This window comes from Salmo salar, chromosome ssa11 (genome assembly GCF_905237065.1).
Source record: "Salmo salar chromosome ssa11, Ssal_v3.1, whole genome shotgun sequence".
Classification (NCBI taxonomy): Eukaryota; Metazoa; Chordata; class Actinopteri; order Salmoniformes; family Salmonidae; genus Salmo; species Salmo salar.
In genome coordinates this window covers 4,390,785-4,403,588 of record NC_059452.1, presented here as the reverse complement: position 1 = coordinate 4,403,588, position 12,804 = coordinate 4,390,785, and the positions used below count along the sequence as shown (strand labels likewise).

The window sequence follows — 12,804 nt, the reverse complement described above, 5'->3', positions numbered from 1 at the left end:
AAGAGAGTTCAGACAACAAGAGAACAAACCTGTTGCAACAGATCACATTTAACAAGAAACCTCTGTTTCATACATGAAGTGAAACTGTACAATATGAAACCCTACCTGGAAGTTTCATAGTCATATTCTGGGACAGTTTGGGACAGTTCATGAACTCACAATAGCTCCATTTGAGACAGCCAATGAGTCATACATTTATGCGTGAATAAAAGTTATATATCTCTGCAAAATTTCAACAGGATGGTTGAAATTAAGTCATGTCAACAGGATTAGCATCTAATCCAAAAACTGTCTGCATTCTCTTTTGTATAATTGCCTCACTTGAAGAAAAACGGCCTTTCCAAAACAGTATTACTGTTGTCTTCAACGCTGGCTCTCCGGTATAAGTGTCTCTTTTCTTTCCCCCTCATTCATAAGCTGCTTTGAAGTACAAATCATTATTCAAAGCTGGCAACACTTGAAAGTTAAAAAGAGACTGAAACATTACAAATATATACACATTATTCAAAAGTGTTTAGAATGCCATTTGACGGTCTTGATTGAATGCATTTTATTTCATCATTTGAGAATATGATTAGTTGACATAGCCAGAATATCAAAGCAAGACAATGCCAGTTGCTGAGCTGAAGGCAAGCTTTTTATTAACTAAAATCTTTGGCTGTGGCTGTAAAAATGTTATGGTTTGCTGACCCTAATAGGCTATGTGCTGCTGTTTTTTAGACTACTGTCATGATGTTGGCCTGTGGGTAAGGTTATGACCCGCCATAAATACCTTTCTCCCTTTCCTCTCTTGACTCTACTGAAGGACTCTTGAAAAGCCTTTGTTAAACATAGAGAGTTGGGGAACATCAAAAGGTGGGGGGAAAGGAACCATATTTCGGTAATCCAACCAGTTGAAAATATGCGTTGGTACTTAATGAATATGATGTCAGTTCGGTTGTCATCTGAGACATTCTTATTAATGATAGGACGACATAAACTGTATCGTGGAAAGTCTACACATTCTAGTTATCAGATTCACATGGAATTGTTGTGCAATTTAAATGTTTAAATATGAAACTATTTGTGAAAAGATTAAATGTAATCTTAGCTTCCAAATGAGAGAATTGGGTTTTCATAAGGTTAGAGCTCTGCTCAATCAGTGGCCCGCCCCTGTGAAGAGACATTGGTTATAAACTATGAAACACACCCTTCTCTCCCTCCACTATATAAGCCCTTGACGAAATGTAACCTCCGGTTCCGAGTACGCGAGGCCTGCAGCCTCTGCATTAAAAGGGCGAATAACTTGCTGTTCCGGGTACATTAGGGCGACGGTCCGATGTCAGAAGGATTCAGATAATAAGCTGTTCTGAGGACGACGGTTCCACGTTAAAAGGACTAACATGTCAACTACAGAACTAAGCTAACCTCAGCGTGAGCTTTGGTTGCGAATGGTATGAACTTTGAACTCTTATTCACTACAGAATTGATACCTCCTAGCCGTTGAGTTAGCAGCGGCCGCTGTAAACGTGGGCTAGGAAAGGACAGACAAAGGATCTCTTCTAACAAACAACACGACACTGCCAAGTATCCAGTTTACCACAAGAGACATTCTTCCGAGGACAGGAAGATCTCTGTTGGTCAACACGGCCAGCATCTACAACCAACCTATTGAGGCGCAGCTCAGAGTAAATATTTATTGTATTTTCCTTTTCCAAATGGGCGGTTATTTAGAATGCATAAGATTCTGTATTTACGATAGCATAGCTTCTCCCTTTGTTCTTCAGTCCTCCCGCGCTTTCATTCTAGCCCAACCCCCTTTCCTTTGTGTAACCAGCCGTCATGTCGGCTCTGTCCACCAGGGACGTTTTCTGTATGACATAATTTGCATTCTGTTTATATGTAATTCTGTGTGATTATTTAGGTATTTAGTAAATAAATAATTAAACCAAAGTTTGTATTGCTGATTCAACGTGTTAGCCAGGGTTCGTGAAGATAACCAAGAATTTACAACTTTCAGATGAGACTGAAATAAGATGACGATTAATATTGACTGCTATTGATGTAAAATATTACTAGGTCTTTAAGAGTTTATTCGGAAGATAACAGCTCTATAAACACTCTTTCGTGGTGCCCCGACTTTCTAGTTAATTACATTTACATGATTAGCTTAATCAGGTAATATTAATTACAGAGAAAGGATTTTATAGAATAGCATGTCATATCACTTAATCCGGCATAGCCAAAGACACGACACTAGCAAGATAGGTATTATTACCTACCTCAGCAAATTAATGAACTAGCTAGCTGTTGTTGTCAAAGCAGAGTTGGCCTACTCACCGGACACTACTCACTTTGTGCATTAATAGCTGGTGAGAATTAGTGTTAGCAATTTGTTATCAAAGCTTAGCTAGTCCATTGGTATCTAGCTAACTTAGTGTGAGTATAAATACAGTCCAACCAAGGTTAGCCTAGATATTACAGCTGCCCACAATATTAGCTACAGTAGGTAGACTGATTGACTTAGCTATGGTCTGTGCAGCTCTCCCTTGACTGGCGGCAGGCTATAATGCACCGCTGGCACTGGTCTGATTCAGTATTTGGAACTAGGCTATGTCACGGCAGTATCAATCAATCACAGCCTGGAACAGTGGGAGAAAAAAATTCCAATCAATCAAGACTGTTGAACTGCTTTCTAAAATCTTTCTACATTATTTAATTAATGGTAGAGCTATGGGATGTTTTAAAAAAAGAAAGTTACAGAATTCCACTTGTCTACATGTCAGTGGACTAGTTTTGAGGATGGGACACATCATTACGAATGTCGGTCGTGTGCAGTAGATCTTCTGGGTGTCAACGAAAGTTGACGTTTCAACATGAAGAATCGTTTGGAAAGAAAATGACGGCCAATGTTCTGTGGTCAGAGGCTATAGGGCGGCTGCCCGCTGCACACGGACGATATGCTTCATGTTGTGTCCTTGTCCCTTACACCACCTTATTAAAATAACCTTTCAATTTCAAGTTATACACATAGACAAATTTATTTTTTTATTGTCTATATAACAAATATTTATAATCATCCTCTTTACACTAATGGTCCCACTCACAGTAAATACAACAAAATGAAAACAACCTGAAAGCTTAGTATTTTCACCAGGTATAAACTAATCTTGCATAAAATATATTTTGAAAGTCTTACATACGTTTTGCTTTTAGATTCAACAGCAACTCTTTAGGTTACTTTCTTTGAAGGTTACATATATAACCGAACTGAATTGGTTAAACAAAGGTTTTGAATCAATCCGTATAGCGGAATATCCCCGGTATAGGGCGATTAAAATTTAAAGGCAATGTTCCCGTGTTTGCGGAGACTGCATTCAAGGCAAATGTTGCATATGTTGGCTCAATCGGAAAATTGCCTTTCAATTTCAATCGCTCTATACCGCGCTCCTCCGCAACACGGACTGAATCGAGCTTGAAACCACCACCTGCACCATTGCATTGGTACCTTTTCGGTGGCGCAGCTAGTTAAATGTGTTTCAAGAGGGCGAGCACGTGTGTTCGCGAGGCAGAGGTCCAAGGTTATGGTCTCGGTGTGTGCTGGAGCAGGTGGAAGTGGCACAGCTAGGCAAGCACAGGGATGTTCGTTACTGATACATAAAGCATTCACAACAACATAATAATACATTCATAACACATCCATGAAGGTGTAAGTAACATTTATAAAGACCTTCATAGTGTATTCATTCATAAAGCATCTACAGTAGGAACACAGAGATACGAAAATATCAGGAATGGAGGTAGTTCGGAACACTGAAATGTCCTTAACTTTTAAATTCAGCTGATCAAACATGTATTATTATTACCTTAATTAACATTGATTGCATGTTACATGTGTTTTCCAACCATATAGCCAGATACTATAAATATCTGCTGTATATTTAGAACATGTAAGCAACAGTTATGTTTGATTTAAATAAAGGTTAAATAAAATTAATTAAAAATGTAGTCTACAGAAGTTATATTGCCCATTCAATTGACCGGTCAGTCTGTAACTCAGAGGTTCATATCTTTGAAGGTCATTGTGACAAGTCTTCATACAATCTATAGATTGTGTGAATCTATCTGGCTATACATTTTGGAAATTAATTTAAAAGTCAACTAAAAGTATCAATGATAACACAACATGCATAGTGATATACAAAATGGAAATAGTAAAAAAAATAAACAGTATTTCAAAACCAATAAAGTAACATAAAGGAATACATTTTTTTTTGTGTTCTGCCCAAAATCTGTTGGTTCATAGGACTTTTATTTTCACATTTAAACTATTCAATAACGTCACTAATGACAAATAATATTACAGTATGCTTATTGAATGCACTCTTAAGGTCTTCATGATGTTACTGATTTCATGGATGTGATAAGAATAGTTTATATATGCAGATAAGAATGCTTCATGTATTCAACCTTCAAAGAAAGTGTTCCTACACTGTATTTGAACTGCAGCTACAACATACCAGCATCATAATATTGTCGTAAACATGACATACTGACAGGTATTATTAACATAAGTTTGTCACTTACTCATCAAGGCTAAAATGGTTAGCTGTAGTGTAGGTAACCTGGCATTGTGTCATAAACAGAAGTGTAAAAAATAAAATAAAATGACACTCCTGTTGTTTATTTTGGTGAATTATGACATAATTATGTAAGGTATCTGCAGTTACAGAAAAGTGATCATTACTCCGCTTTATATCCTAGCACCTAATCATACCCTAATTCCAGTTGGCACATTCACGTCTTATCTCTCTACCGCTGCTGTGCATGATCCAGGTGGGTGTTACACATTGCAGGTGGATGAGGTCGGAGAGCTTTTACTGGAAATGTGAAGTGCTTAGACTTGAAGAAAGTGCTAAATGGTGCTAAATGTAATAGGCCAATATCATAGATTATAGAAAAAATGTAATGAAGAGTTAGTGGCTGGTAGGATAATGTGATGACAATATTATACTAATGAAATTATGAATATTTTACTTCATTAAGGTAGTGTTACCCTTTAGGAAAAACTGTCACAACATTTCTCATGGTTATGACACATTTATGTAGTCTTGACATGTGTCAACAGCTAGAAATTGCAAGTGACATTAACTGTTGTCATAACACTTGTTATAACTATTTCAGAAATGTTTGTTATATTATGACTCTTATTATGTACAGTTCAAATAAAGTGTTACCGATTCAACCATCATGCTGAGAGCTGTTTAGATGCATTGTTCAGTGGAGAAAATGTAGACAAAATTAGCATTTACACAGCATGGAATGAAAACTGAGCTTGGGGCATTTTAAAGAACTGCAATGCATTTAATGTGATAATGCCCACTAGGAAACCACTATTAGCATAATAAGTTCACTATTCTCCCCTGACACACTTTGTCAGTATTTTTTTGTTATCTTTCCTTCTTTCTACAATGTGTTACTGTACATACATGATCAAAGAAGAGTGTCCATTTGTTTTGCAAATGCAACCTTGCAAAAATAAATTGAGGGTGATTTCTCAAAAACACACACATGTACAATATACAGTAGATAACAAAACTGAACTACTTTTACATTTGAAGTTCAGTAAACACTGCATAGATGACTGTATCACAAATTGTAGATGGTATTTTATCATACAATGTCTCAATTCAATAAATAGCACATACATATTTTAATTTAAACAACTATTTCTTCAATTATTTATTGTATATATTTTTTTATTATTATTTTATTTAACTTTCATTTCATCTTGGGAGCCCATTGAGACCTGTGACTTCTTTTCATTTGTGCCCTGAGGACAACAAATTTAACATGAACATTCCACAAAAAAAATAAAATACTGGTTACAATTACAAAAACTACTTTTTCAACACCACAATATTGTGTATACTGCCAGATGAAAGATGTGGCATGTCAGCTTGATTCCCACCTTATGAGGTGGGATACAGTTACAGTACATCATTAAAAAAACAGATAGCAGCAAATGTGGTCACGTTCAGAGATTAAATATAAAAGTGTTACTTTATAAAACAAATATTAAATGCATTGCAAATGACTACAACATAAATACAAATACATGATTGAATGAAAATGCAATAGGCAAAGTAAGGCTGAGCAATCTGGCTGGTAACAAAATAAAAAAAAGGGAATGGCTAATTTGGGCCCCTGTAACCACTGAGAAAAACATGTTGAAGCATTGTCCATGACTGAAAATATTTTTCAAGCAATGCCTCCAACAGCAAAACAACAATTTCTTGGGCCTTCAAGGCGTTCCACCCCAATACCATTTATCGAGGTTATTGAATGCCTTGTACTCTTTGTGCCTTCTGAGATAATCACAAGCGACGCATGTGTGTTCGGCCCAGAAGTATGCCTTTTTCACCTTAAAGTGCCGTCGCCACTCAAAGTACCTGAGGTACATTTCCTCATTTTTGTCCAAGAGCAGGAGATAGTCAGCCAACTCTTTGGGAGAGGTGAAGTCATCCACATGGATAAAAGCATCCCCCTGGACAAAGTTCTCATAGTTCTGTCTTGGCGGGCCTAAAACCACAGGCACCGTCCCTACAGAGAGTGGGTTATACAGTTTCTCTGTGATGTAGTCTTTGTGAATTGAGTTCTCAAATGCCAAGTAGAATTTACAACTGGCGATGGTAGGAAAGTAGTCTTGATCCGCAATGTACTCCCCAAAGGCTTGTCCGTAGGCGCGAACCTCAATGTGTTTGTATAGCTCGTTGTAGTACTTCACTCGCACATGATCCGGGTTCCAGTTGCTGACAATCCAGCAGATCAATTTGCTTTTGCTCGGAGGCACAAAATCCTCGTCCCCTTGGGCCGTCACGATCGACCCATAAGGCACTTCGATATCAGCATCCTGGCGATAGTTCAGAGTTAAATTGAACAGGTTTTCGATACCGGGCAGCTGAGAGGAGTGAGACGGTGACTCTAGATTCATCCATATCCACTTTTGGAAGGAGGGACGCTGAAGGGGGGGCAGGTTGGAGAGATCAGTACAGATATCCCTGTGATGTATGACGACCCCATCTGACTTATTATATAGGTTCCGATCTGCTGTGATGAAACAGCCTTCAATGTTGAACAGAGAGCTGCAGACACCCAGGTCATAGGTCTGTCCAAAGGGCCAGAGCCAGACGAGTACAGTGGTCAAGTTTTTGTCACTCTTGGCGGAGAAGAGGTTTTTAACTCGGATAGTGGATGCTGTTGACTCTACAGGACCTGATAGCCAGCTAGTGGATGGTTTAAAGTACATCAAAAACAGAGTCACAAAACAGCCCAGTAGGAAGGTGCCAAGTAGAAGGGGTCGTAGAATTCTGTGGAAAGGTGCAGATGGCATACTCTGTCCTATAAAGACACGTTAAAAAAAAAACACAAAAAAACAAACTCAATAAATCTGTGAACTCCTTATTTAATCAGAATTACTCTTTCCAGTGAATAAGAGGAAGAGAGGCATGATGACAAAAGTTTGAGATTGTTTGTAAGTGTCTGTCCTTGCCTTATACAGTATGAGAGGGCCAACAACGTTAAATAATGGCTTTTACGTTCTCTTGTCACGGTCAATGAACTGTTTGGCAAACATTTTTGTTGTGGCTCGTGCAGTGTGAGAAGTGTGTTGAGGCGATTTGTGAACAGGCACACTAGATTAGCTTGCCCGGATTGCAGAGTAGGCAGAGATTCAACTAGGGACCGATAGAATGGTTCCAAATGTGAATCTTCGCTAGGCAAGGTAAATCAAGTGTGCCTTTCCACAACCTGCAATAACCAATGGATATAAACAAACTATGGTGCAAAAGGTACAGGGCCTATGAAAGTCTGCTCTGCTGTGAACCGAGTACGGTGATGATTTATAATATCTTCTCAAATGATTGTGAGGAGCAGCTGTCTTACATACCTCAAGTCCAAACTTCTCTGTCAAAGTGGAGAGACCACGTCCACAAATACTACTAACTGCCCTCTTTCTTAACTTGCACTTTCTTAACTTGCACCATGTCGTGCAGCGTGGTTTGAATAAAGACAGCAAGACGTGGAAGCTTTTTAAAGTACAGTGCTTCCCACTGGGCAAAAATTGGTTGCATTAACGTTGTTTCCACGCCATTTCATCAAAAAAAATGTATCTGATGATGTTGAATCAACATGAAAAACTGATTGGATTTACAAAAAGTAATCAATGTAGGGGAATTTTGTCTTTTTCACCCAACCTTTAACCTAAATCCAATGACATGGTGAAATGTTTGGTTGATTTCACATTGAATTCACATTAGTTGACATCTCAACCAAATGATAATCAACATTAGACATCGAACTGACATCTGTGCCCAGTGGGTTGGGCTAGTTTGCGATTGGTAAAAAAACATTGTCTCTCCCTAGCAGTCTTATAATTCACATTTGCACTGAGAATTACATATCTAAAAGGTCATGTAACATTGAATCTGCATTATATCATTTTACTATTAGTTCAAAATTATCAAAGAAAAAAATAACTATTCCACACCTGGTAGATTTGACTTTGTGCTGAAATCCAGGCAAGGAAAAAAGTCATGGAATTCTGAAGGGGCAGGTTCTACATTGGCTCAGTAGTAGTGTTTGAAGTAGTGTTTGAATGAGGTGTTGCTGCACACAGTTGGAATAAGGTCCTTAGACATCTAGTGATTTTGGTCTGATGTTGAGTTCCCAGGTCATCTCATTGATGTATCCTTAAGAAAAATAGAACAAGTGAGGTTACAATAGTTGTTAAAAGGGAGTATCCGAAAGGCACCCTAACTGTTTCAGTTGTAACCATGTTTTGAGGCTATACAGTGTTTGTTTACAATCACATTGTTTACAAACAGAGTAAAACAAGCTTATATTTTAGGTTCTGATGAGGTATGACAGTTGAACTAAGCTGATGAGGCATGTATACATCATATATTCTTCAAGAATTAATGGGTAGATCATTCATTTATAAGTACAAAAATGGATGTAGCAACTAAGTATCCTAGCTTTAAAGGGGCAATGTGTGTTGCTACAAATACAAGCTTGTTTTTGTAGCAATCACAGATTGCCCATTTAAAGTGCAAATATTTAATTGCTACATCCATTTTTGGACTTGTAAATTAATTATATATATATTCATTGATTCTTAAAGAATATTGAACTTATATATGCCTCATCATCTTAGTTCAACTGTCATACCCCATCAGAACCTAAAATATAAGCTTGTTTACACCAATGTAGGAAAACAATGTCAATGTAAAAAAAAACACTGTATAGCCTCAAAACATAGTTAAAACTGAAACAGTTTCAGTGCCTTCAGAAAATATTCAGACCCCTTGACTTTTTCCACATTTTGTTAGGTTACAGCCTTATTCTAAAATATATTACATTGTTTTTTTCCCTCATCAATCTAAGCACAATACCCCATAATGAAAAGCAAAAACTCTTTTTACTCAGTACTTTGTTGAAGAACCTTTTGCAGCGATTACAGCCTTGAATTTTCTTCGCACAACTGTATTTGGGGAGTTTCTCCCATTCTTATCTGCAGATCCTCTCAAGCTCTGTCAGGTTGGATGGGTAGCGTTCCTGCACAGCAATTGTCAGGTCTCTCCAGAGATGTTCGATCGGGTTCAAGTCCGGGCTCTGGCTCGGCCCCTCAAGGACATTCAGAGACTTGTCCCGAAGCGACTCCTGTGTTGTCTTGGCTGTGTGCTTAGGGTTGTTGTCCTGTTGGAAGGTTAACCTTCACCCCAGTAGGTCCTGAGTGCCCAGGTCCTGAGTGCTCTGGAGCAGGTTTTCATCAAGGAACTCTGAACTTTCCTCCATTCATCTTTGCCTCCATCCTGACTAGTCTCCCAGTCCCTGCCACTGAAAGACATCCCCACAGCATGATGCTGCCACCACCATGCTTCACCATAGGGATGGTGCCAGGTTTCCTCCAGACGTGACATTTGTCAGTTCAATCTTGGTTTCATCAGACCAGAGAGTCATGTTTCTCATGGTCCGAGAGTCTTTAGGTGCCTTTTGGCAAACTCCAAGCGGGCTGTCATGTGCCTTTTACTAAGGAGTGGCTTCCCTCTGGCCACACTACTATAAAGGCCTGATTGGTGGAGTGTTGCTGACGGCCCTTGCAGAGCAAGGGGAACAAATACTTCAAGGTCTCAGAGCGAGTGACGCCACCGATTAAAACGCTATTAGCGCGCACCACCGCTAACTAGCTAGCCATTTCACATGGGTTACACTATTTCACATCGGTTACACTTTGTCATTATGGGGTATTGTGTGTAGATTTCAGAATTTATTTTATTTTATTCAATCCATTTTAGAATAAGGCTGTAACATAACAAAATGTGGAACAAGTAAATGGGTTTTCATCAAAACAGAGGCGGGGTATCTGCTTTGTTAAGGATTCTAGCTTTAAAAAGACAATATCAACAAATCAGGGTAGACTTGCACCACTGGAATAACTTGGTGATACTACTTTACATGTTTGACTGGCCTGATACTGAACTTGATTAATCTCAGTGTTAACCTATTGAGTTAAAGCCTAGGCCCTAGGTATACATTCTGGGAGCTAACACAATTCGTCAGGTCTTAGGCAAGAATGCTCATCACACATGCATATTGGTAGTTCAATTAAGCACCTACTCCTCCACTACACATTAATTGAATCAGTGTCAGAAAAATACAGTATTCAAATATCCATGTGACATGTCATACACATCAATAGCATGCATATGAGAATGCTGCCATCTTAAGGCTGAGTGAACACATAATGTTCCAAGCTCTTGTAAATTGAACACACACCTGTGACCTGCATGTTGCATAAGAAAATAAATATGCAAATCAAATAATGCCTGTGTAGAATTAGACTACTCTTTTCATGTATTCCATATTTTCTTGAAACAGTTATAAAGAAATGATTCTAGTTAAACCAGTAACTTTCCAATTTCCAGAGTCTTTATGGCAGCACTTTATTTTTCTATACAGATAGGCATTTGTGACTGAGCAGTGGTTAAGAGAGCTATGTTCATCAGCCACTAATGGACTAGGGTAGACAAATGCACCTCCTTTTAAAGGCTTATAGTATCAATGCATTTTCATGTACACCAAATCCTCTTACATGACAGGAATCCACTTTCTGTAAGTATTAGAGTGATACGTTGTGCTTAAAAGGTTGAAATGTATTAAGTTGAATTTAAGGGGAAGCTATAGCATGCAAAATAGGACTGAATTCCAATGATAATGATGAAGGTTGAATGGAAGCAGACAAACTGTGAGGGTGAGACTTTTAGAATAATAGTTCTTCATTCACAGCTGGCATTGTTAGGTCTCCATGGTGATCAAAACTAAAGTCAAATAAATAAATTATATAGATAAATTGCTAAGGCTCATTGCGCTTATTTTCATTTGGTAAATGTATAAGTTTATGCAGGGATCAAATTGTTTTTTCAAACTAGTATGACAACTGGGGGGTGGGGGTGCAATGGTCTTGTGTAGGCTATTGGCTTCATCCGAGGGCGGAATAAAACAGGTCCATTTGCAGACTGGCTATTATAATAATTTTCCTGTATTTCTCGTTTGGTTTGGCTACACTGGCGAAAGGTTGAAACGAGCAGTATCCAAAGTAAGAATTCATTTTCAACCGGTGCAACTGAAGGTCATTTAAAAACTAGTTGTAGCCTAAACACACTTGCAATGAGTGTCATTCCTCATTAAGCAGCATTGTAGTTGGTGTGTTTAAAATAAAATCTATTGGTCAAAAATGTCGCCTTATATTATTGTAGCCCTATTCCCTCTGGTTAACAAACGCCCTTTTACGCACCAACAGAGCTTCAAATCATGTGGGCCATATATAAGCATCTTTGAGAACACTGACAGGCGTGTAAACATAGGCTACTCCTTATCGTCATTCATAGGGGGCAAATCATCGAAGACAAATGCCTATAACGTCAATGACCTTAATACAAATGTGTATTTTTCTTAATGCAAAAATTGTGACTTGAATGATGAGATATACGCATTTCCTTCAGATTCTTCTTGATGTTTTATTTATAATTAGCTAGCACAGCTTGGCTTGCGAAACGAGGTACCACTGCTTTGACACGGTGCGGAGAAAAATCAATTTTACTCACCATCTCGACAAGCGTGTATTAAAATATGCATATCTTCCCATTGCTTTTCCGGGTCGTTCCCTCATACATACAGTCCTACATGCCGAAAACGTTAAGGATGCAAATAAATATTTGCGCTGATGGCAATATTTGCAGGAATTGGCCAGGATTCATAGGAGCCGAAACCCATATCGTTTCCGCGAACTAGCAATGTAGGGAGGCTATATAAAATCACCCTCGCATGCGACCTAACTGAGAAGGTTACCAGAATTCGAAAATGACTGTTATTCTCAATTCACTAAATTTGAGCAAATGCATCGTTTCGTTAAATATAAGGACGCCATGTAAGGCATGTGATGCGATGTGGAATAATTCCTCACTGGCTGCCCATGCGCTACCTTGCCCCTATTTACCGACAATGCAGATATAGGCTGAAAGTGTATTCGTGAAACCGAATGTAGGTAGCCTAGCAGAGATTATATCAATTGGGCATGCGTTCAAAAAATGCATGATTGAATAAATGTAATGTGTATCATACGTTCCCCATCTTTCAATTAGGAATGCATGTGCAATATTGACGCTGCTCATACAATTATTTGTTCGCAGGTGACGTGGTTTTCCAAGTAAATTATTAAAATGACATGTAGCCTATAACATAGGCATAACCTATATGTAAACCCAT

General features: G+C 38.4%; 1 protein-coding gene across 2 annotated transcripts; it reads right to left on the bottom strand.

The window, feature by feature from the left end:
• Window positions 1-1,137: 1,137 nt before the first annotated feature.
• Window positions 1,138-12,801, bottom strand: LOC106561893 (4-galactosyl-N-acetylglucosaminide 3-alpha-L-fucosyltransferase 9). 2 transcript variants are annotated; one of them, XM_014126197.2, is made up of 3 exons: window positions 12,144-12,801; window positions 8,528-8,729; window positions 1,138-7,380 (listed from the first exon to the last, which is right to left on the bottom strand). In XM_014126197.2, the coding sequence occupies exon 3, from the start codon at window positions 7,370-7,372 to the stop codon at window positions 6,284-6,286; it is 1,089 nt and encodes a 362-aa protein (XP_013981672.1). In that variant the 5' UTR covers window positions 7,373-7,380; window positions 8,528-8,729; window positions 12,144-12,801; the 3' UTR covers window positions 1,138-6,283. The 2 variants fall into 2 exon arrangements, with proteins under 2 accessions (XP_013981672.1, XP_013981673.1); XM_014126198.2 differs by having other exon boundaries at window positions 1,138-8,729.
• Window positions 12,802-12,804: the final 3 nt, after the last annotated feature.